The 25,691-nt window shown below is 42.9% G+C and overlaps 1 protein-coding gene across 1 annotated transcript in view; it reads left to right on the forward strand.

Annotated features, from left to right (window-relative positions):
• The window catches only part of LOC112256294 (protocadherin Fat 4), a 94,009-nt gene that overhangs the window by 42,200 nt on the left and 26,118 nt on the right, over positions 1-25,691 (forward strand). The window contains exons 2-6 of the mRNA XM_024429441.2: positions 9,620-9,751; positions 13,678-13,939; positions 14,280-14,630; positions 18,509-19,431; positions 20,202-20,376. Of these exons, the coding sequence (XP_024285209.1) occupies positions 9,620-9,751; positions 13,678-13,939; positions 14,280-14,630; positions 18,509-19,431; positions 20,202-20,376 (1,843 nt within the window). The remainder of the gene's footprint in view (positions 1-9,619; positions 9,752-13,677; positions 13,940-14,279; positions 14,631-18,508; positions 19,432-20,201; positions 20,377-25,691) is intronic.

Raw genomic sequence — 25,691 nt, forward strand, 5'->3', positions numbered from 1 at the left:
CAGCAAGAGGGAAGAAATATTACCACATTAAATACAACGACAATTCATCATGATTTGTTTCAAGGGTTTATGTGGGGAGATGTCAACAACGAGTCCAGCAACTCCGTGAAGAATACTCTGGTCCAAACAGACTGTGGGTTATTAGTTTTGCAGGGTTATATATTCCTCCTGAACACATTGAGGGTGACCTTGCTTGACAGAGGCTGCAGGGGGCTTGGAGGACCAACTGTAGACAAACTATCTTTTAGCAGTTCTCCTTTGAGAGGACTGTGATCCCATTTATTAAAACCACTTGTCCGGCATTGTCTCCCCTCCACCCGTTGGTTCCATAAGAACTAGGTGCTTTGTGATCGTTTGCAGGCACTCCTATTTTGTATTAGTTTCGTCTCTGCATGTTTTTTTTCTGGCTGGAGAAGATTTGGAAGCTCGGAGGACAGGACCCTATCCTGACTTCTCTCCGGCACTGTTCGTTGGGGTCTGGCAGTGTTCCAGCTTTGTCTAGCTTTTCCCGAGCACATTCCCCATCCCAGCACGGTCAAATTCTCCTCTCCAGAGCACACACTGCCGACTGCGGTCAGGAAGATTGATTGTTGCGGGGGCTTTTGTTTGACAAATCAAGCGGTTCAATGATTGCGTATGTGTAAAAAAAAAAATAAAAAAATAAAAAAGCAGGTGGATCAGATAATTTATACCTGATCCCATTGCCTTTTATTTTTTTGCTTACATTTCCTTTTGCTCTTAAAAACGGAGACTGGAATGGTACTTGGAGTTCTTAAGCCAGCATCACCATAAATCTGAGGCCCAAAAATCCCTGACGTTATATCTAAACAGTTAAATGAGTAAAGGAGAGATGGAGGGAGGAAGAGAGAGAGAGAGAGATAAAGATGGTCTTTGTAAGCGAGTCTCAGGAGCCCCAGGAAATGAATAATGTTGAATGTGCCGTTATATCACCCCAGTCCGCCTTTACATTTCTCTGAGCTATAGCAGGACATTCATCAGACTTGCACGGATCATGCCATACGCTTTTCAGATTAAGCAACGCAAACATAGACATCGGGCCTGGGGTTTTTCTAGAGGGTTCATCCATTCCTCGAATCAGGAAGATGACAGATCCCTTCAAACAATGCAGTGCCTCTTAAACACTACTGGATCTTATGGAAGGGTATGATTTTACCCACGCATAGGGTTGCTTAGAGCTTCGGAAGGTTTATCCATTGTATGAAATGACCAACTTTGTTTGTATAAGTGTCCTGGTAGACCTTAGTGATGGGTGTGGTATAGTTAGGTCTTAGAGTTACTGAAGTGAATGTGAGAAGCTCCAGTGAAGGCTCCTTCCTCTCCCTCTGGGAAACATGGCAATAAATGGGATCCCTTCTCTGTAATGTGTTTTCCTGGGGACTACTTGTCACAGAGCAGTGGTTCCCCAACGTTTTCACTCAGGGCCCCTCCACCAGCATTGGGGAACGTCCCGCACCACACATTTTTGCAGCTTTGGAGCTTATTTCTTGCAATACTACACATTTTGCCATGTCTAATGTGTGTTTATGTGATATTTGAGTGACTCAAAAAAAAAGGAAAAGGAGAAAATCGATAGCTGACATGGGCTAATTGATCTGGACATGTCTGACACATTTCTGATAAATGTCTCTCTAAGGTATGCAATAACTAACATGAAAAGAGGAACTGATGATGCACTATACAATTGCACCTTGTGCAATCTACTATTGCAACTTTTAAGAGTAAGTTTAAAGCTGGACTGAGTTTCTTTAAAAAAAAAAATATTACAGTACCATTCAAACGTTTTAGAATATCTACTCATTCAAGGGTTTTTCTTTATTTTTACTATTTTCTACATTGTAGAATAATTGTGAAGACATCAAAACTATGAAATAACACATATGGAGAAACCAAAAAAAGTATTAAACAAATTAAAATACATTTTATATTTGAGATTCTTCAAAGTAGCCACCCTTTGCCTTGATAACTGCTTTGCACACTCTTGGCATTCTCTCAACCAGCTTCATGAGGTAGTCACCTGGAATGCATTTTAATTAACAGGTGTGCCTTGTTCAATGTTAAGTTCTGTAATTTCTTTCCTTCTTAATGCGTTTGAGCCAATCCATTGTGTTGTGACAAGGTAGGGGTGGTACTGTGTACAGAATATGTCCCTATTTGGTAAAAGACCATATTATGACAAGAACAGCTCAAATAAGCAAAGAAAAATGACAGTCCATTATTAATTTAAGACATGAAGGTCAGTCAATCCAGAAAATTTCAAGAAGTTTGAAAGTTTCTTCAAGTGCAGTTGCAAAAGCCATCAAGCGCTATGATGAAACTGGCTCTCATGAGGACTACCACAGGAATGGAAGACCCAGAGTTACCTCTGCTGCAGAGGTAACAGACACATCTCAACATCAACTGTTCAGAGGAGAATGCGTGAATTGGGTCTTCATGGTCGATTTGCTGCAAAGAAAACACTACTAAAGGACACCAATAATAATAAAGAGCCTTACTTGGGCCAAGAAACACGAGGAAAGGACCGTTGAAATCTGAGATTTTTGTTTGTCTCTGAGACGCAGAGTTGATGAACGGATGATCTCTGCATGTGTGGTTCCCACCATGAAGCGTGGAGGAGGAGGTGTGATGATGTGGGGTGCTTTGCTGTTGACACTGTCGTGATTTATTTAGAATTCAAGGCCAACTTAACCAACATGGCTATCCCATCTGGTTTGCACTTAGTGGGACTATCATTTGTTTTTCAAAAAGACAATGACCCATCACACCTCCAGGCTGTGTAAGGGCAAGGAGGAGAGTGATGGAGTGCTGCATCAGATGACTTGGCCTCCACAATCATCTGTCCTCGACCCAATTGTGATGACTTGGGATGAGTTGGACTGCAGAGTGAAGGAAAAGCAGCCAACAAGGGCTCATGTGGGAACTCCTTCAAGACCGTTGGAAAAGCATTCCAGGTAAAGCTGGTTGAGAGAATGCCAAGAGTGTGCAAAGCTTACTTTGTAGAATGTAAAATATAAAATATATTTAGATTTGTTTTACACTTTTTTGGTTACTACATCATGTGTTATTTCATAGTTTTGATGTCTTCACTATTATTCTACAATGTAGAAAATAGTACAAATTAAGAAAAACCCTTGAATGAGTAGCTGTGTCCAAACGTTTGACTTTTGACTATATATATAAATGTCTTCTGCCAACCCCTCACGCCCCCCTCCCAGTTGAGATGCCCCACAGTTTGGGAACCACTGAGATTGAGGACCCAGTATTAATCTTTCCCAACATGCTCTCTGTCCGTACGCCAGCTAACTTCAAGGCCCTGTCCAATGATTGGCCAAATGTGATCGTGGATAAATGTCGTTTCACTGCAAATAAATAGTGCATTCTGCCTATCATTTTTGTCTAATCATTTTTTTTTTTATAGAATCAGCATGTTTTAATGGTTTTAGTGTTGGGCTCATTTTCTGGCATTACAAACATTCTTTGTATTCTTTTATTTAATTCCGAGCCAACGTCTGAGTAATTTCTTGTAATGGCTCGTGATTTTGGCCCTATGCTATGATGAAGTGTTACAGTAAAATAGCTCTGGTGATCCAGGTTTTGACACATTAGTTCCAAGTACTCTGCTGCTACGAAATCCTTTTTTGGTGATGCAGAATGGAATTGTTCAATTTTCAAAAGGCCAATAGATAATTAGTGTTGGAAGTTGATACTTCCCCGAACTTTCACCTCAAGTCGTCAACAAGGTCTAATGACACATGTAATCATTTTGAAATGATTATTCTCGATATGAGACGCACCCTTTTCCATTTTTTATGATCACATGAACCAGATTTAGCTTTCCGACATGTTGCATCAGAGGTTATAATGTGTTTTGGTTTTGGAACTCTCTCTTAGAAAAGAGACGATACTTTGTTGATGTTTCATTTACTCTGTTCAAGTGGAGTCTTCGTGATCACAGCAATGAGTAGGAGAAATTGTGTCGTGTATTACCTCATCTTTAATGCAGACCAGCATTGAGTTAATTAATTGGCGCTACCCACTGGTAGGAAATGCTGACTGACTCAGTAACTCACTAAATATGTGCTTACTATAGGGGGTCATGTTCAAAGACTGCATATCGTTCCTCCATGACCCCCCCCCATCTCCCCATCTTCGTGCAGTCATCTTGGCATGGCTGCGAGTATGATTGGGGGAAAGTGTACGCGAATCACTGCCAGTGCTTCCACCTTTTTAAAATAGGAGGCCGATAATAAGGGAAAGGGTATGTGCACCGGGAGGGAGTGGCCGTTTCAGAACATTCTGTCACTGTTAGGGGAAGAGAAGTGAAACAGTTGGGAGTGTTCAGTGTCTGCAGCCTGAGCCTTTTTTTTTGCTTGAAGATATGGCTTGTTGAGACGGCAAACTGAGTTTGTGAAGGGTCTCAATCCCACAAATGCCAGTTCCTACTATCAATAGATGACGTGTGTGCAATTCCTCACTTTTAATTGGAAGAGGGCTGGAAGGTTTTGCCAGGAAGTTGAATGCAGTGGTAGATAAGGAGGACAAGGTCGATTTTATGAATGAAATCATCTAGGGGTATATTTAGTCGAAGTCGGAACTTTACATACACCTTAGCCAAATACATTTCAACTCAGTTTTTCACAATTCCTGACATTTAATCCTTGTAAAAATTCCCTGTCTTAGGTCAGTTAGGATCACCACTTTATTTCAAGAATGTGAAATGCCAGAATAATGGTATAGAGAATGATTTATTTCAGCTTTTATTTCTTTCATCACAGTCCCAGTAGGTCAGAAATTTACGTACACTCAATTAGTATTTGGCAGCATTGCCTTTTAAATTGTTTAACTTGGGTCAAACGTTTTGGGTAGCCTTCCACAAGCTTCCCACAATAAGTTGGGTGAATTTTGGCCCATTCCTCCTGACAGAGCTGGTGTAACTGAGTCAGGTTTGTAGGTCTCCTTGCTCGCACACACTTTTTCAGTTCTACCCACAAATGTTCTATAGGATTGAGGTCATGGCTTTGTGATGGCCACTCCAATACCTTAACTTTGTTGTCCTTAAGCCATTTTGCCACAACTTTGGATGTATGCTTGGGGTCATTGTCCATTTGGAAGACCCATGTATAACCAAGCTTTAACTTTCTGACTGATGTCTTGAGATGTTGCTTCAATATATCCACATACTTTTCCTTCTCATGATGCTATCTATTTTGTGAAGTGCACCAGTCCCTCCTGCAGCAATGCACCCCCACAACATGATGCTGCCACCCCCATGCTTCACAGTTGGGATGGTGTTCTTCGGCTTGCAAGCCTCCCCCTTTTTCCTCCAAACATAACGATGGTAATTATGGCCGAACAGTTCTATTTTTGTTTCATCAGACCAGAGGACATTTATCCAAAAAGTACAATCTTTGTCCCCATGTGCTGTTGCAAACCATAGTGTGGCTTTTTTATGGAGGTTTTGGAGCAGTGGCTTCTTCCTTGCTGAGTGGCCTTATGTCACTATAGAACTCATTTTACTGTGGATATAGATACTTTTGTACCTGTTTCCTCCAGCATCTTCACATGTTGTTCTGAGATTGATTTGCACTTTCGCGCTAGGAGACAGAGTGCGTCTCCTTCCTGAGCGGTATGACGGCTGCGGGGTCCCATGGTGTTTATACTTACGTACTATTGTTTGTACAAATGAACGTGGTACCTTCAGGCATTTGGAAACCGCTCCCAAGGATGAACCAGACTTGTGGAGGTCTACAATTTTTTTTCAGAGGTCTTGGCTGATTTCTTTTGATTTTCCCATGATGTCAAGCAAAGAGGCACTGAGTTTGAAGGTAGGCCTTGAAATACATCCACAGGTACACCTCCAATTGACTCAAATGATGTCAATTAGCCTATCAGAAGCTTCTAAAGCCATGACATCATTTTCTGGAATTTTCCAAGCTGTTTAAAGGCACAGTCAACTTAGCGTATGTAAACTTCTGACCCACTAGAATTGTGATATAGTAAATAATAAGTGAAATAATCTGTTTGTAAACAATTGCTGTAGAAAATCACTTGTGTCATGCACAAAGCAGATGTCCTAACTGACTTGCCAAAACTGTAGTTTGTTAACAAGAAATTTGTGGAGTGGTTGAAAAACGAGTTTGAATCCAACCTAAGTGTAGGTAAACTTCCGACTTCAACTGTAGGCATCCCACTCACAGTATCTTAGTCGATTTGACAGACTAGACTTTGAACAATTCCTGTCAGATAAGAAATCCTCTGGCCATGTTGCAGGCGTAGACAGGCTTAGACCCTGGCAAATAGTCCTTGATCACTTAAGGTATCATAATCGACAGCACTCGGGAGCCGTTCGGCCTTTGAATCATTCATGTCAGGCATAAATAATGGAGCCTATCAGCCAGTTATAGCAGCTGCAACTCGAAACAGTAGTGGCCTGAAACACAATCTTTTCCCCTGTAAACTAATGTGTTTCACCTGCACCACACTGGGGCGTCTGGGCCTGAGTGACAGGTTGAGCAAGGGAACTAAAAAAAACTCATTCCTCCCTCCCTCCCTCCTGACCTTGCTTCCTCTTCCTCCGATGAAATGTTTCACCAAGCCTCTTTGATATCTCTCCCCCAGGGGAGCTTGGGTAATGTAAACTATAAGCGCAAGGCGTAATTATTTCTCATAACCGCACTTCTTCTCTAATTAGTTCACTCTTCAGAAATGGGCCGTGCATTTTTTTACACATCAAGAGGACATGGGTTGGAAGATAAATATTCATTGTTTGTTGACTTTGCCAAGTCCCTCGGCTCTGGAAGTGCTGTCGTTTTCCGTCTTGTTTTTACATGGTAAATAGCGCCCCGACCGGGATGGCCGGCAAGGCCCTGCGTTAAATCTGATCCGTCTTTTTTTCTCTCCTAATCATCTGGATCCAGGGTCAGATCCACCACATCCTCATCCCAGACAGAGACCACTGAACAGCCCTAACCACTGATTCAGGATCAGATTAGTAAGCGGTCACCGTGGAGACACGTTGTAATCATAGGCTTATGAAAGCTGCTCTTGGTTTTGGACAGTGTTAGTACGTATTCAGACTTTAAAAAATGATTTTCATCTGGCTGGGAATGAAAACAGTTATAGAAAAGCAATTATAGCGCTTAAGTCATCAATAAGAAGGTTCTCAATTCAATTGCCATACATGAATCCCCTCTCTCTCTCTCTAGGCGTCTCAATGGCTTTCCTACTGGGTCACCTTTTAATGGACTGCCGTGCTTGAAAAGGGTCTGGATGTTGGCATTTGTTGGTAGTTCCAGCATGCTGCTTGTTTCAGAGTGGATTTGCAGGAGCACGTGAGGTCTGTTTTCTCCTGTCAATGGCAGGCCTGAATAGACTCCTGTATCTCACCCCTCTTGGTGGTCCTGTGGCCTTGAAGCTCATTGTCTGCACGGTAAATGCCTGTGAGGGGAAACTTGGGTTGGTTAAAAAAAACTCAGCCAGTCCTATTGTGGACGTGCCACAGCTGTTCCTTTTCCCATTTCCTATTGCGCCTCAGCAACCCACATCAACCCGCACAGCGGCAGAACCAACTGGAGGACTGAATAAGACTGAATAGGCATGCTCAGGAGAAAGCAACTCGCGGTTGAGTTTTTATGTCTAGCGAATAATTACCATAATCACTGTCAACATTAATGGAGATTGCAACGCTGGAGAATTCCAACCTGGCTTTTTATAGAAGCCCTAAACAAAAATGCAAAGGCAAATGTCTGTTGTGATTTAAAGCAAACACTGTTTACTGGCGTTGAAATGCATATTTGGGTTAGGGGATGAGATGTGATTGCGGAGTATGAGTGGAAAGGCAGTATTCCTGGGCTAGACACAATTTGACACCGTAATGTGTAGGTCTCTTATCTTTATTTATCTTTCTCTGTTACTCTTTCTCTGTCTGTCTGTCTCTGTCTCTCTCTTCCTCCCTCTCTCTCTCTCTCTGTCTGTCTCTCTTTGTCTCTGTCTCTCTGTCTGTCCGTCTCTTTGTCTCTGTCTGTTTCTCTGTTTCTGGCTGGCTGTCTCTCTCTCTCTCTCTCTCTCTCTCTCTGCCTCTGTCTCTGCCTCCCTCTGTCTCTCTCTTTGTCTCTGTCTGTCCATCTCTCTCTCTCTGTCTGTCTCTCTGTCTCTGTCTGTTTCTGTCTGTCTCTCTGTCTGGGTCTTTCTGTCTGTCTCTCTGTCTTCTCTCTGTCTTTTCTTTGTCTGTCTGTCTGTCTCTCTGTCTCGGTCTGTCTCTCTGTCCGTCTCTTTGTCTCTGTCTGTTAATCTGTTTCTGGCTGGCTGGCTGTCTCTGTCTGTCTCTCTCTGTCTGTCTCTCTCTGTCTGTCTCTCTCTGTCTCTCTCTGTCTGTCTCTGCCTCTGTCTCTGCCTCTGTCTCTGCCTCTGTCTCTCTCTCGCTCTCTCTCTCTGTCTCGGTCTGTCTCTCTCTCTCTGTCTCTCTTTCTGTCTGTCTCTCTTTCTGTCTGTCTCTGTCTGTCTCTCTTTCTCTGTAGTTAGTAGTTAGACACTGTCTGTACACTGTGTAGACTAAAGTAGGGTTTGGCAAGCGTCCACAAATCCTCAAAAAGTACTGACTGGTGGGCATCACCGGCTGGTATGGCAATTGCTCGGCATCTGACCGTATGGCGCTACAGAGGGTAGTGCGTATGGCCCAGTACATCACTGGGCAAAGCTTCCTGCATCCAGGACCTATATACTAGGCGGTGTCAGAGGAAGGCCCAAAAAATTATTAGACTCCAGTCACCCAAGTCATAGACTGTTCTCTCTGCTACCGCACAGGAAGTGGTACCGGAGCGCCAAGTCTAGGTCCAAAAGGCTCCTTAACAGCTTCTACCCCCAAGCCATAAGACTGCTGAACAATTAATCAAATGGCCACCCAGACCATCCCCTTTGCTTTTACACTGCTGCTACTCTCTGTTTATCATCTATGCATTGTCACTTTACCTCTAACTACATGTACAAATTGCCTCGACTAACCTGTAACCTCACACATTTACTCGATACCGGGCCCCCTGTATATAGCCTTGTCATTGTTATTTTAATGTTACTTTTTATTACTTTGTACTTTAGTTTATTTGGTAAATATTTTTCTTAACTCGTTCTTGAACTGCATCGTTGGTCAAGGGCTTGTAAGTAAGCATTTCACGGTAAGGTCCACACCTGTTATATTCGGTGCATGTCACAAATAAAGTTTGATTTTTGATTTCAACTGAATATGATCTGTCCGATTTAGAATTCTAACCGTGACGTCTGTGGTGTGTTCGAACACACAACTGCGTGCTCTGGATGGAACTGTCCCAGTCGAACGCATTGATAAGTCCATTCTACTCTTGGCACCGGACTAGCGTTGACCTCTACAGTGCACCCGGTGTCAACGTAAGACGATGATGTATACAGTATGTGAATATGAAACACGTGACATTTCAGCAGCTCTCCTCTCTCTGCAGTGTTCTGAAGAGGGGTAGAAGCAGGACTTGACCCCTGCTGGGCGCGTATCTGTCAGAAAAGCCGGATAGGTTTAACTAGAAACTAGTTGTTTCTGTTCATGAGAACGGTTGTGTTCTTTGTTTCCCTCCAGGTGGAAATTACGCTCCAGGACGTCAATGACAACCCACCTGTTTTCCCAAACGATCTTCTTGAGGTGACTGTCGAAGAGAACGTCAGCGACGGCTTCAAGATAATGCAGCTAACAGCCACAGACGCAGATGAGGTAAAGTCTCCCAGGATTGGCCTTTTTTTTAACGTTCCCTCTGTCCCCTTAACACAGCGATACCATCGTTATCTCTGTGTTACCATCAACATGTGCTTTCTGATGTACATTATGACTAGTGTGTAAAGACAAGCAGGGCTTAAGGGTGCATGGGTGGCGTACTTACACGTACAGCGCCCAACCTCCCAAATACATTCCAGTGCTCTTATCTGCGTGTATTGACCTCAAATCTGGAAATGAGCTGATGTGATCCTCTGTTGGGGGATTTTCAAAGAGACAAAAGAAAGTGGCTGCAGGAAGATTCTTTTTCTTCTTCTGATACCCATCTTTTTTTTTTCAGTCCAAGTCATGCGCTCTGCAATTCTCCTACCAAGTATTTGACCACAGCTTGAAGTTCTCTTGAAGCTGTCGGAGAACTTTTGCTTTCCCTCTCTCTCCCTCACACACACACACGGCCCCCAGTGATCGTGAGTTTTGACGTTACCTCAGAGGGGCCACGAGTGTCACAAAGCCCTGAGGAGAGCGGCTAAAGATGGTCTCCTCACACCGGGCAGATTGTCCCTCCGCGGCCTCTATAGTTCACATTACATCATTGGCTTCGCCCTCGATTAGAAAAAGGCTCCATCTTTCGCAGCTTAGGCAGGATGTGGACATAAAATCCAGCACTGAGCGAAAATCAGGCCCTCCCAGCATCTCCAAGGCCTGCGGTTACTCAGCCCTGCCAATGAGACAAGGGAACTGAATGGAAAGAACTGGGGCCATTGTGAGGAGGGATTAGTGTGTGAGAGAATATGGACTCATACTTAACGTTAACTTATGAGGCCACACGTTTTTATTGCACAGCTGTTACCTCACCAACCTCGCCAGTTAGAATGTGAGACAAATCATGCACAATCCATTTCTGGAATGGTCATTGTATTCGGGAAAATAACATTGACTGTAAATCCTAGATTTAGGTCAATATTTTGACTAATAGGGCATTTTAAGGGCATCATTTGAGTACATTGTTTTGGACTCAAGTGAACTTGACCTCAGAGCTCTGATCTTGAAGGATGTGATATATGGTATCGAATTGGACGGACGGTTTCTGTGCGTTTCCTTCTCACTTTTTCCTCATAGTCAAAATCAAAGGGGAAGAAGGACTTAAGCTGCGTTTCAGTAGTATCGAATAGCTTCCTTGCCTTGCTTCCTCTCCTTCCCGACCAGTGATCCAAAAGTATCTTCAGGGAAAATCAATATGATGAAACCTATCCAGTCCTTTTACCTATTGTCATGAATTGTCATGAAGACAATTCTGGAAAGGAAAAGGCACAAGTTTAGAGTATTGGGACGCAGCCTCGGACGAAGTAGTTGCACTCCGATATGATCATTAAACAAACTTCGATACGATATGGACTTACTATGGCGAAAGAGACGTTTATCCAGAACTTAAAGACAGAAATGAATAGGTCACTAAATAGTAGGAACATAACATTTCGGTTCCAGCTATTTCGGTCCAGATAGGGCCGGCCAATTTCTGCCCACATCCTAACGCAGGAAACTTAAGTTGCCCTGACACTAAGCGTACGGAATGCATTCGGGCCCGATTCAGAAAGCCACATGTGTGATCCACGGAGGCGTAGCCAAGCGCAGCAAGCTGTTGGCCAGCTGACTGGCTGATTTCAGACATCATAATGATCCCATCCAATGTAACAGTGCTACATGTGGGATTCATGTGTGAGCGTATTAAGTGTGTTTCTACGCATCCGTTTTTTGGGCTAGAGAGAGAGAGAGAGAGAGAGAGAGAGAGAGAGAGAGAGAGAGAGAGAGAGAGAGAGAGAGAGAGAGAGAGAGAGAGAGAGAGAGAGAGAGAGAGAGAGAGAGAGAGAGAGAGAGAGAGAGAGAGAGAGAGAGAGAGAGAGAGAGAGAGAGAGAGAGAGAGAGAGAGAGAGAGAGAGAGAGAGAGAGAGAGAGAGAGAGAGAGAGAGAGAGAGAGAGAGAGAGAGAGAGAGAGAGAGAGAGAGAGAGAGAGAGAGAGAGAGAGAGAGAGAGAGAGAGAGAGAGAGAGAGAGAGAGAGAGAGAGAGAGAGAGAGAGAGAGAGAGAGAGAGAATTCTCGTTTTATTAGCATTCTGACATAGTGGAAAATATGCAGGTACCAGGAGCGAGCTTAACTAAGAAAAGTATCTAGAACATTGGGTGCTAAAGAAGCAAAACAACAGCGGAACAGCCAAAAAGACTGCTGAAAATACAAATGAGTGTGACTGAATCGGGTTGCTACAAGACACCGTTACTGTGGCCTTGAATGATGCACCCCAAAATGTAAATATACGAAGACTCATTTCCTACAACAGTTTCCGAGTACATCGTTATGCTATATGTACATCATTAGATTGATGCGTTGTAAATAGGGGCATTAGTACACATCACCTCTCAACACGTTACTGTGAGTCAGACTTAACACCTGTGTTGTGGCTGGCTCAAACGGCCTAGTCGTGTTTCAGGAAGCTCAGTCTCCCGACAGCTCTATGAGCCTCTCACCTTCCCCTGAGCTGCTGCTGCTGAAACTCATCTGCTAAATGAGTTTCCTTGTGCCCAAGTCTGGCCCGGAACCCTGCTCTTTAATTGGTTGGTCCCCCCCTTCTTCTTCCCACTGTGCCTTGGGATGGCTGTAAACTAGTCAAAGTCTTTACTAGGGAAGGTCAGGGGAGCGGTCAGCGTCAGGGGGAGACGATGGACCCCCTACTACTTTCCCCTCTCCTCTTTTCCCCTGTCCTCCTCTCTCTCCTTTTGAATCCTATACGATAATTAATTGGCAGACGAAGGGTGTCGGGTTCCGTTTTTGCATCCCAGGTGGCTGATGGGAGTCCCAGATCCAGCATTCTGATTGAAAGGCCTGTTGGATTTTAAAAAATCAAAATTCAAAACACACTCTCTGGGTCTGAGGATGGGCTCTCTGGAAATGTATCTAACTCACAATTATGGGGTTTTGTCCTTGGTAAACTAGTAATAAACTGTAACTACTTTTTATTGTATATTGGCAAGATCAAAAGTATACATGAAATTAAAAATGCTTTTAGCTTTTGACCAGTCGAAACTAAAGACCTCTGTTGAAAAGTAGTAGCTTTTGAAGTGGACTCCCCCCTCACTTAGCATCAGACATCAGGAGATGGTGGTCTGCTCTGGTATTGTCCTCAGCGCCAACCTAAATGTCAAGATCTGTCGCCGCTGTTATTGGGTTTTCATATCGCGTTCAGTCCTCTACTCCAATTGCAAAGGACCGCTATGGCTTTCACATGTGTACTGGGTTGTACTTGTCTAAAGTATCAAGGGATCTATTAGTTGCATTTATAGAAGAACCCTATAGCCCCAGAGTTCAAAGAGTAAGGCCCCAAGAGAATACTGCCATTCAGCTCCTGTGAGTTTTTTTTCCCCTCACCAGTATGACCATTGTATTCTGAGGGGAGCATGCTAAGTGGAAGCTACAACTACAATGCTGTAGTGTTTAAAAAAATAATAATATTTCACTCATTGAGATGTATAGTATTAGAATGTCTACTCTGCATTTATCCCTAGAATAAAGTATTTGATTCAAGTGTGAAAGCAAGTAGTGGGTGGTTGTGAACATGAATTTCACTCTCACTAAGATTCATCATATGATGTCTCTCTCCCTTTAGGACTGAAAATGAACTAACCCTATGTTAATCATAAAAGTCTCACGTTAAAACTTCATAATATAGGGGCGGCAGGTAGCCTCATGGTTAAAGCCCGAAAGGTTGCTAGATCGAATCCCCGAGCTGACAAGGTAAAAAAATCTGTCATTCTGCCCCTGAACAAGCCAGTTAACCCACTGTTCCTAGGCTGCCTAGTTAAATAAAGGTCAAATATAAAGTCTATATGGCGTGTTTATACTCTTAGAAAGAATAATTCACGTTTGTATTTCTCCAGGGTCCTAATGCACTGGTGACCTACACCATCATCAGCGGTGCTGATGACAGTTTCCGGATCGACCCGGAATCGGGGGACCTGATTGCCACCAAGAGGCTGGACCGGGAACGTCGCTCCAAGTATTCCCTGCTGGTTCGAGCTGACGATGGGAAACAATCCTCGGATATGAAGCTGAACATCACCGTCAGTGACGTCAACGATCACACGCCGAAATTCTCCCGTGGAACGTACTCTTTCGACATTCCCGAGGATACGGCGCCAGGTAAAAGGCTTACTGTCACATGGCGTTGCTTGTTGACTACCAGGTTATTTCATGCTTACTCAGATTGTGAAAGGTCCCAAATGAATTCCTGCGAAACGTTATGCCATTCCTCTTGAATGCCGTGTGTCTATCCAAAAGGCTTTTAGTGCAGGACATTTTCTAGTTAGCTACGTCAACAGGGAATCAAATTGTGGCACTTTTGAAATATGAAATATGTATTTTTTTCCCCAATATGGCAGTTGAAGGGGTTGTTTGGCAAACGTGAGGGAATCCCAATCCAGCCATTCAAAAAGCCCTCTCAAATCCTCACTGTCTGACTGACTGCATATTGACTTGTCAGGCTCCATCGTGGCGGCGATCCTGGCCAGTGACTCGGACTCGGGGGTGAACGGTGAGATCACGTACTCCCTGGAGGACGACGACGAGTACAAGACCTTCCTGCTCAACCCCGTCACGGGGGTCTTCAACGTCACGCGGCCCCTGGACTACGAATCCCAGCAGTACTACATCCTGACCGTGAGGGCCCAGGATGGCGGTGGTCAGGCCAGCACAGTCAGGGTCTACTTCAACGTCCTGGACGTCAATGACAACCCTCCCATCTTCAACACCACCGCCTACAGCACCTCGGTCACCGAGAGCCTCCCCCCTGGCTCCAGTATCATCACTGTAGGGGCCGGTGATGAAGATGATGGTATGTTTGTACTTTGTGTCAGTTGCTAATGTCCACAAGTGGGTAATTTGTCACAGCAATGACGTCAATGGATGGTTCACTGAAAACACTATAAAAGCCTGGCCTTTGAGGAACCCCCATTCGAGACAATTATGCCTCTTTTGGTAGTGAACATTCTAACGGTCTGATAAATAAATGGCATATATGCTATCAGGAAAATGATCCTTTGGTTGTGTCTATGAAGGTCTTAGGTAACATTGGACTACGGAAATACAATTATTTCAAAGAACGTAATAGTATTTTCATTAGATTATGTTACTGTAGGTTATATGGGAAACTAAAAAACACTAAAAACACCACAATTCAAAGGTTAAATCCATCACAAAGAAAACATCATTTCATTTTGGCAGGTCTTAAAGGGGCAGTGCAGTTAAAAAACGTGAATCCCCCCCCCCCTTTTTTTGGGATGATATTTCCTCTCTGAGGTCGAAATAACACTCTGAAATTGTGAAAACTATGATAATGACTTTTAAGTGTAAAAGCTTTTTGGAGAAAAAAAAATGCCTTGGAATTTCATCCTGTTCAGGTGGAATGGAGTTTTTGTCCCACAGCAAAATACACAATCTGATCTGATTATTCTGCATAGAGGTCCTAAAATGACTGATTATTATCATTCCTAATTCTATGTTTTTCTTACCAATGACCAGTCATCTTTTATTTTCATGTGTATCCTGCTTTGAAGGGGTAAGGGGGGGTAGGCCCTAGAGTCTAGACAATTCTATCTGGGCTGTGTATGTCAATATATTTACAATTTGTATCAACACGCCCACACGATCAAACTGAGTATTTCAATGGCTAAGGAAGCTCGGGGAAATAAATGATAAAAAATATATTTGTTATGATTTAAACATACAAAGACTGCATGAGGGCTTTGAGAAACATGGGAATAGGACATTTCAGAAGAACAGAGTAATGTGATCACTCTCAAATTCAAAGACTATGGATGCAAGGACTGACCATCCATGGTATCAAAATTCTGTTGTTAGGCTATACAGTGTTTGTTTACATTATTATTATTTATTTTTTTGGACGAACATTGGAGTAAAACAAGTTTATATTTTGTGCTCTGATGGGGTACGACAGTTGATGTCAGCTCATGAGGCATTTCTATGTTATCTTTTTCAAGAATCAATGGGGGCACAAAAATAAAACGAATTTATAAGTCCAAAAATAGATGTAGCAACTGCCGACTGCCCCTTTAAGTTGAATTACATCACTAGTATTTTCTGACACATGCTCATGTGTGGAGCGCATGGAACAGTGGTAAGTCTTTGAAATGATATTCTGAAATAGAGCTCACCTCTGTTTTAGGGATTGCAGAATCTGCTCTTTCTTATGATATTTAGACCCAAAGAGTCTTACCTGCATTTAACTCTGTAGGAGGATTTGAAAAAGTGTATTTGTGGTGCTCTGTTTTCTGCCACTGTGTCAATTCCAAGCAGCGCCCATCTCTTCATATATAATTTGACAATTGATATATATTTTCTTTATTTATTTAACTTTGTTAAGTAGTGCCCTGAGAACAAACCATTGACAAATTGTCACCCATCAGACAATTGTCAATTTATTATTGGGCTCTATTCAATCCACATAGCGGATGTTCAGCGTTACAGCGTGATGATTGACATTTAAAGGCAATGGTCCCGCTTTAGCGGAGACTGCATTCACGATAAACACTGAATGTGGGCGGCAGGTAGCCTTGTGGTTAGAGCGTTGGACTGGTAACCGAAAGGTTGCAAGATCGAATCCCTGAGCTGACAAGGTAAAAATCTGTCATTCTGCCCCTGAACAAGGCAGTTAACCCACTGTTCCTAGGCGGTCAAGAATTTGTTCTTCACTGACTTGCCTAGTTAAATACAATTAGAATATGTCAACTCAATTTGAAATTCCCTTCAAATTTCAATCGTGGGAATCTATAACGCTTCGGCTATACAGATTGAATAGAGCCTCTTTCCTTTATGCTTACTAATATTATATATGTGAAACAGGTGTCGATATGACTGGTGTTGAATGAGTGGGAAGAAAACGATGACCTGTCCTCTAAAAACCGCAAGATGTTAAGATTCTAAGAAGGACCGTGTGTTATATAGACGTATTTATGAAAAGTCAAGGGCGGAGGGGAGCATGACTTTAAAAATGGCAGAGTAATTAAAAATGTAAATGAGTTTTGTGTCCACATTATGGTCTCTGCATTTGTAATGTTCACATGGTTTTCCAGCATGTTGGTCATTGTAGCTGTGTTACAACATTTTGCGGATGCAATTTCATCCACTCTAGGGGGAAATATATAAACCACAATTGCATATACTATGCAAGGCCTGTAACTCTTTTTGCATGACATCAACACCTGTAATGATAATGCTGTGATGATAAGGCAGTTCACTAAACAAAATCTTCGCCATACATTTATTTGACATCTTTATTTCCTGTCACATTAGAATCTCATTGTGAAATATGGTTCATTAGGCCTATAAGTGGCTTTGAGGTATTCGTCCATTTCAGGTGGTTAGGGTTAGGCTGCTTCATGCTATTATAACAGCCCTTACCGTCCCTCTCCGACTGCAATTACCGCTCCAACCAGACCAGGCCTAATGTGGTTACTGTAACCCACATTCCTGGGGCAGAAGTCTGTCTTGTTTTTTCCCAACGTCAGGCTTCCTCTCTTCCACTGTCCACTCGCTCTCGTTGACCCTCACTTTTGATTGTCAGTGTTTTCTCAATGTTCTCTCTGTGTTATCAGCACCACTAAACGTCATTGTTAGCACTTCCTGAAGTTCCTCCATCCTTGACCCCCTGTAGACGTGGTTGTATACTGGGGACTTGGCCTTTTGATAAGGAATTGCTTGTGTACAGTAAACTCAGCTGGAGTGTGGGAAGGTGCCAGGCCGCTCTCCACATGAATACCCCAATGACTTGAATTACAGCCGCTCAATTTAAGTTCAGTTTTCCCCGGCTCCAGGGGAGGACTGAGGATTAGACTAGATTTCAAGGTCTGATAGTTTGTATTTGTGCAGTTACTGTAGTTAATGATGTAATTGAAATGAATGTTTCGATTGTGAGGAAAATCTGAAATTATAGAATGCGGCGGGCTTTCAGTAAAGGAGATGATTTTTAGTTGCTGTGCTGTGTCTCACGCTGCATAAAAGCATTGTCTGTTTGGAGGAAGAAAGTGGAAGGCTGCTGAGCTGCAGTTGTTTGTGTGAAGACAATTTGTGGAAATGCATGTCGATAGCAATTATAAACTGGGTGGTTCGAGCCCGGAATGCTGGTTGGCTGACAGCCGTGGTAGATCAAGCCTTATACCATGGTTATGACAAAATATTTTTACTGCTCAAATTACGTTGGTTACCAGTTTATAATAGCAATAAGGCACCTCGGGTGTTTGTGGTATATGGGCAATATACCACGGCTATGGGCTGTATGCAGGCACTCCGTGATGTGTCGCGCTTAAGGAACAGTCCCTTAGCTGTGGAATATTGGCTATATACCACACCCCCTTATCGATTATTGCTTAAATATACAATTCTAATCCAGACATACAGTATGTAACAGTCATATCTAAGCAACCCAATATCAGTAGATGCCATTCAAAATGTTCTAGGAACAGCGCAGTATATCACTTGACATGTTCTTGGGTCTATTTTTAAATAGTCTAATCCCACGTTTTCCAGATGAATACTTTGTCTTGAAACACAAGGGTCCATTATACTGTAACGACCCCCCTACCATCAAAAACGGCTGAAGCAAGCACACAAAGCTTCTTCAGAACTTCACATTTTCTAGTACAAGTAACTTCAAGATCACTGACTCAAAATCAATTGCTATTGCTTGCCTTCCAGGTCCGAATGCCCAGCTACTCTACACCATTGCATCAGGAGATCCTCAGAGCCAGTTTGACGTCACCAAGGCGGGGGTACTCCAGACCAGAAAGGCCTTGGACCGGGAGGCCCAGTCCTTCTACAACCTGGTGGTTACTGTCCATGACCTGGCCCTCGCCCCCATGACCCGCTTCACCAGCACGGCCCAGGTGTCCATCATCCTGCTTGACGTCAACGACTGCCCGCCAACCTTCACCTCACAGAAGAGGACCTATATCCAGGAGAATACTCCAGTCGACACGGTGGTCTTCACAGCCCATGCCATCGATGCAGACAGCGGGCCCAACAGCTACGTGGAGTACTCCCTGAAAGGCCCCTTTGGGAATACGTTCAGCATAGGAACTATCGATGGAGACGTGAGGCTGGTGGGCGAACTGGACCGGGAGGAGATGTCGAATTATACGCTGACGGTGGTAGCCACGGATAAGGGCGAGCCGCCGCTGTCTTCAGCCATGGATGTGACAATGCTGGTGCTGGACGTCAACGATAATACGCCCAGTTTCTCGCAGAACATCTACGACATCGAGATCGAGGAGAACATGCTGACGGGCACCGACGTCATCCAGGTGTTTGCCAGCGACGCTGATGATGGAACCAACGGGCAGATCCGCTTCTCCATTGCTGGTGGCAACACCAACTCCGATTTCCGTATTGATTCTGTCACCGGGGTGATCTCGGTGGCCAAGCAGCTGGACCGCGAGGTGCAGTCGTCTTATTCATTGGTGGTCCAGGCGGCCGACCGCGGAAGCAGCCCAAGGGTGGACCGCTCCACGGTCAACATCGTGCTGTTGGATATGAACGACTGCCCGCCGGTGTTCGAGCTCTCTCCTTACTCTGTGAGCGTTCAGGAGAATGTGGGGACTCTCCCCAGGAACATACTACAGGTCAGTGTGGTCTTTCACTTTCAGTCAACCATTCTAAACTGTTATGGTCATACATTATTCACATTTCTGGACTGGACTTTTGAGCCATAAACAAAGCCCTAATTGATATGCCAGGCCTAAGACCTTCAATGAGCTAATGGCTTAACTACATTTGTAGGAATATTAACCCAACAAGTATGTGTATGGTATCCATTTACAAAAACATCAAGCATGGTGGTCCTGTTTTTGCGAATTAAATAAATGATATATGATACCAATCAGTTTTCTTGTTTCACTCTTTTGAGATAAAAAATAATTGCTTAAGAAAATATCATTGGTATATGAAATTGTACAGAGTTAACCTGTTGGACCCATTACGATCTAAAAACCAAATTGAACTAAATGAGTTCTCGAAACAACCTGTCTCCACTTCAGTGAGCAGCCACAAAAAAATGAAGTTGAGTTTGCCTGTATACTGTACAGTACCTACGAGGAAATGAGTCTGCAGCTATGTGGGAACAGCTCCAGTTGGGTGGGTCGCCACCCAAGAACACATCACTGTGGCAACCTGGCTGTAGCCCTCTATCTGTGCCCCGGCAGGCAGCGCCCATACTGCGCTGGCACTCACTAATGAGTCCTTTCAGTCTCAAGATTTATGCCCAACCTCGCAGCAATAGGAGCGGGGGTTGGGAAAGACCAATATCAGATTTGAATGGTCCCATTTGTCAGGCAATATTTAGGTATTGTCATATTTTTTGGAATCTCTGAAATAGTGTCTATTTTTACTCTAGGTTATGGCGAGGGATGATGACCTGGGTTCCAATGGCCAGCTGAATTACATGCTGAGCGGTGGGAACGAGGAAGGAGCCTTTAGTCTGTCGTCCAATGGTCAGCTGATCCTCACCCAGACCCTGGACCGCGAGGCGCAGGGAAAATACACCCTCGTCATCACGGCAACCGACTCGGGTAAGAACACAGCAGAGAAACCTGTGAGGGGAGGTCAAAGCAAAATCCTCGTGAAATGTGTCTAGTAACAAGACAACATGAAGATGGATAGCGGCCGCAATGTTTTATTACTTCTCATTGGTGTTCTGAAGTATGGCGCTCCTGTGCAAATGCATACCATATTCAACATGTTAGTGTCTATCATCTCTTTGAAAAGGGAGCATATATCTGGCGAAGGATGAGCGCTCCTCTTTAGGATGCATCTGTGTTGCATCACATGGTCATAGAGCAAAATATCCTGACATAGAACACATCTGAACAGTCTGGATTTCACACTAGAAGCTACGCATAGTTTTTTATCCCCCCAGAGTAAATTCATCTAAACATGCATTCTTTCAGGGTTTTTATGTACGCTGAGTGCACAAAACATTAGGAACACCTACTCTTTCCATGACATAAACTCACCAGGAGAATCCAGGTGAAAGTTATGATCCCTTATTGATGACGCTTGTTTAATTTACTTCAATCGGTGTAGATGAAGGGGAGGCGACAGGTTAAAGAAGGATTTTTAATTGAGACATGGATTGTGTATGTGCCATTCAGAGGGTGAATGGGCAAGGCAAAAAAATAATAATAATATATATATATATATATATATTTGTTGTTGTTGAATTTTACCCCCTTTTTTCCCCAATTTTGTGGTATCCAATTGCTAGTAGTTATGATCTTGTCTCATCGCTACTACTCCCGTACGGGCTCAGGAGAGACGAAGGTCGAAAGCCATGCGTCCTCCGAAACACAACCCAACCAAGCCGCACTGCTTCTTAACACAGCCGCATCCAACCCGGAAGCCAGCCGCACCAATGTGTCGGAGGGAACACCGTGCACCTGGCGGCCTGGTTAGCGTGCACTGCGCCCGGCCCGCCACAGGAGTCGCAAGGCAAAATATTTAAGTGCCTTTGAATGGGGTATGGTAGTAGGTGCCAGGCGCACCGGTTTGTGTCAAGAACTGCAACGCTGCTGGGTTTTTCACGTTTGACAGTTTCCTGTGTGTATCAAGAATGGTCCACCACCCAAAGGACATCCAGCCAACTTGACACAACTGTGGGAAACATTGGAGTCAACATGGGCCAGAATCCTTGTGGAATGCTTTCGACACCTTGTAGAGTCCATGCTCCGATGAAATGAGTCTGTTCTGAGGGCAAAAGGACTGGGGTATGATCCTAATGTTTGGTATACTCAGTGTATATCCTGCATTTGATAGAATAGGGCCCTTCTCTGTTTGTTTGGATATGGTGGTGGAGCCACTGTTTTATCCAGATAATAGGTCAGGTTGTCATTCCATAGAGGTCAGTAAATGTGCAGTTAAGTTGGTACATGTGTATCCTTGTTGGAGCCAAATCACATGGTATGGTTAGTTAAGCATATGTTTCTTTGGGCTACTCTGGCATGGTCGTCATGGTCAAAGGGTGGTTCTGTTTCATCCCTGGACTGACCATGTGACCAGCAGAAATGCTGGATATTTTTGACTTGGTGTAGACTTTGGTGAGTAATTAATATTGAGATTCACTCTCTGTACTCCGCGATAATATGCTTGTATTAGGATATTGGATTATAATAAGGGGCTTTCCTGATTGCAAGGTCTGAAATATATATGGTGTCAGACCTGGGTGGCATCTTGCCCTCATGGTTGTTTTGGAAGTGCCAAGGGCTTAAAAGCACAATCTGTACCTTTCATCTCCAGTCAAAATGGTCAAAGTCACGAAATGTAACACAACCTTGCTGATTTTGTTTGATTTGTGACTTACTCTCAAATTCAGAGACATTGAATACTATGATTCAATTATAGACAATTCTAAATGAATTATGGCAATTATTGTGGTCCTTTTTGAATGCTCCACAAGATTCTATTACTCAACAAATCCAAAATATTTGATGGAACACTTTGGAAGTTTCCCCATGAAGAAAAAATGATGCATGAAGAGGGATTTGAATAGAATATCAAAATATCGAAAAACCCATAATCATAGTGCAGTCTAAATTACCCTCACATTTTTGAGGCCGAGACACGGAGGGAAATTGTTATCCCATTTACTATCTGGCAGGACATCTTTAAGGTACAGTAGATGTTGAAGACTTTATCCCATGTTATCACTGTCAAGTACAGCTCATTTTAACACTTTCTTTACTGCAAGAAAAGGAAAAAGTTTTAAAAAAGTAAATACTTAGTAGTTTTTTAAAGTAGTTTTTATTGCACATTTCAGAGCTAGCCTTCTTGTCAAATCAATCATGTCTTTGGGTGACACACAGTAGGCCTAATAATAGTTGTGTAGTTGAAATATGGTTGATGTGGATCATGGATCATGGAATGAATTCCAGTTATTTGGAAGGGCTTGTGTTGCTGCTCTATCCTGTGGCTGCCACTGTTCCAGGGCCTGTCTGAGGGTTTCGACGAAGGTAAACTCGTTAACCAGTGGCTGAGTGGAGTTTCAGGCCTGACTCTGTTGAGTGAAATCTGTCATGAAATGGATGGAAACAAAAGAGCTCTCTGGTCCTGGTTCTCATAATGGTTCCTGGCTGGGGAGCAGGGAGTTTGGCACGCTCCTGTCATTATTTGGAAATCTGCGCTCCGGCATGAAATGTGGCACAAATACAAGCTGCATAAAGGTGTTTTACAAGGAGGCTTGTTGAAGGGAAACTTGAAGATCAGATCCGCTTGCAGTGGAAAGTTGTTGGCATAATTTCTGAGGGAAAAGTGTGACCAAAAAAAGAGAGATAATAGAACTGTTGAGTCTCAGGCAACTGTAATAGCTATATGGGGCAAACATCTGGGATCAACTGAAGGAAAATCCGATTTGTAACCCACTGCCTACCAACATACCTGTACAAGTAAATCCCCCACATAGGAGGCTGTAGGACAATAGAAAATCGTAAAAAGGAGGTACACACGTGACACGTGTACACACACACCAAAAAAAATGAACATTTAATGTATGACATGTTGGCCTTGTGCATGCATCGTGAACTGTCATAGCATTGCTTCTCACAAAAAAATAGATTTTAGAAGGCCATATGTTTACAGTGCAGTACGTATATTAACTCTGCAGATGTTAAACATCTCCTAAAGTAATTTACATCAAACTATAGCTGTGTCGGCTGCGGGGTTTGATGCTAGCAGTTTCTAACCATCGATATAACATGAATGTGTTTTCAGAAAGTATTCACACCCCTTGACTTTTTCCACATTTTGTTGTTCAAAGTGGGATTCAATGAATTTAATTGTCACTTTTTGTCAACGATCTACACAAAATACTCTGGAATGTGAACGTGGAAGAAAAATTTGAACATTTGTAAAAAATCTATTTTAAAAAAGATTTTTAAAAAGTTGTATGAAAAAAATCATGTTTGAATCACCTCTGGCAGCGATTACAGCTGTGAGTCTTTCTGGGTAAGTCTCTAAGACATTCCACACCTGAATTGTGCAACATTTGCCCATTATTCTTTTCAAAATTCTTCAAGCTCAGTGAAATTGGTTGTTGATCATTGCCAGACAACCATTTTCAGGTCTTGCCACAGATTTATGTCAAAACTGTAACTCGGCCACACTGGAACATTTAATGTCTTCTTGATTCAGTGTAGATTTGCCTTTTAGGTTATTGTCCCGCTGAAAGGTGAATTCATCTCCCAGTGTCTGGTGGAAAGCAAATTGAACCAGATTTTCCTCTAGGATTTTGCCAGTGCTCAGCTCCATTCTGTTTCTTTTTATCCTGTAAAACTTCCCAGTCATTAACAATTACAACCATACCCATAACATGATGCAGTCACCACTATGCAATGGAGAGTGGTACTCAGTAATGTGTTGTATTGGATTTGCCCTAAACGTAACACTTTATATTCAGGACAAACAGTGAATTGCTTTGACACATTTTTTGAAGTATTAATTAATGGCATTGTTGCAGACAGGATCCATGTTTTGGAATATTTGTATTCTGTACAGGCTTCCTTCTTTTCACTCCGTCAATTATATTGTGGTGTAACTACAATGTTGTATTGATACACCATCCAAAGTATAATTAATAACTTCACCATGCTCAAAGGGAAACTCAGTGTCTGTTTATTTTTTGAATATATATTTTTCCCCATCTACCAATAAGTGCCCTTCTTTGGAAGGCATTAGCAAACCTCCCTGGTCTTTGTGGTTGAATCTGGGTTTGAAATTCACTGCTCGACTGAGGGATCTTGCAAATAATTGTATGTCAGGTATAGGTGATGATGTACCCATTCTAAAATACTGTGAAACTATTATTGCACAGAGTCAGTGCAACTTATTATGTGACTTGTTAAGCACATTTTTACTTAAGTATTGCCTGTTTGTACTTAGCCTTGTCATAACAAAGGGGTTGAATACTTGTTGACTGAGTCTTAATTCATTTGTAAACATTTCCAAAAACATAATTCCACTTTGACATGATGTGGTGTTGTATGTAGGCCAGTGACAAAACATCTCCATTTAATACATTTTACATTCATGCTGTAACACAACAAAATGTGGAAAAAGTCAAGGGGTGTGAATACTTTCTGAAGGCACTGTACATGCATTCATTTAGGCTGTCCATCGAGTCATGCTCCTTTATGAATGCTTATAGCAATAATTATAATGCCCATTAGACTACCTCCTCTGTGTAATGCTGTATTTTTTTTATTTATTTCCTGTATGACGTTGGAAGTTAGCTAGTTGTGCTCACCCTCATACTCAAGAATATCTCCATTGCCTTGAGGATCAAGCTGTCAGTGGGGGCAACAGTGCTGGGAGTTGGACTAGTCTAGTGCATGTGCGTGTGTTAAAACGTCCCCGGAGGAACATTGACATGCACGACGTTTGGTCCCGTTTATTAAAGAGGCACAGTAAATCCCCCGGCCCATGCCTGTGGTGGCAGTTACCGTCGCATAGAGATCCCCTCTTTCACATCTCGCCATTAGGGCCGAAGTGTTTTTACTTTCTCCTTTTCAGGGCTAAATGACGCCTTAGTAGATAAAGGATTGTAATGGCCATCCCATTTGAAGACAGGATCTTTTATGTTGTTCAATGGCTTCTCATGAATCTGGTCTGTACATTTTCTTAGGTTTCTATACTATGTCCCAGCATAGGATTCATCCATTAGGAATTAGCGGTCTGGTCGTCTTAAAAATGATCTCCATCTTGGATTTATTTCTAGAATCTTTTAAAAATATGTTTTTTTAAATGTTTTTTTGGAAATATCTCTCACCTATGTCCTTACCTAGCTTGACCGCATTAGTGTTTAGCTCCTTAGACTGATTTCAACAGAAAGTGAAGC

The sequence above is a fragment of the Oncorhynchus tshawytscha genome, linkage group LG08 (genome assembly GCF_018296145.1).
Source record: "Oncorhynchus tshawytscha isolate Ot180627B linkage group LG08, Otsh_v2.0, whole genome shotgun sequence".
Lineage (NCBI taxonomy): Eukaryota > Metazoa > Chordata > Actinopteri > Salmoniformes > Salmonidae > Oncorhynchus > Oncorhynchus tshawytscha.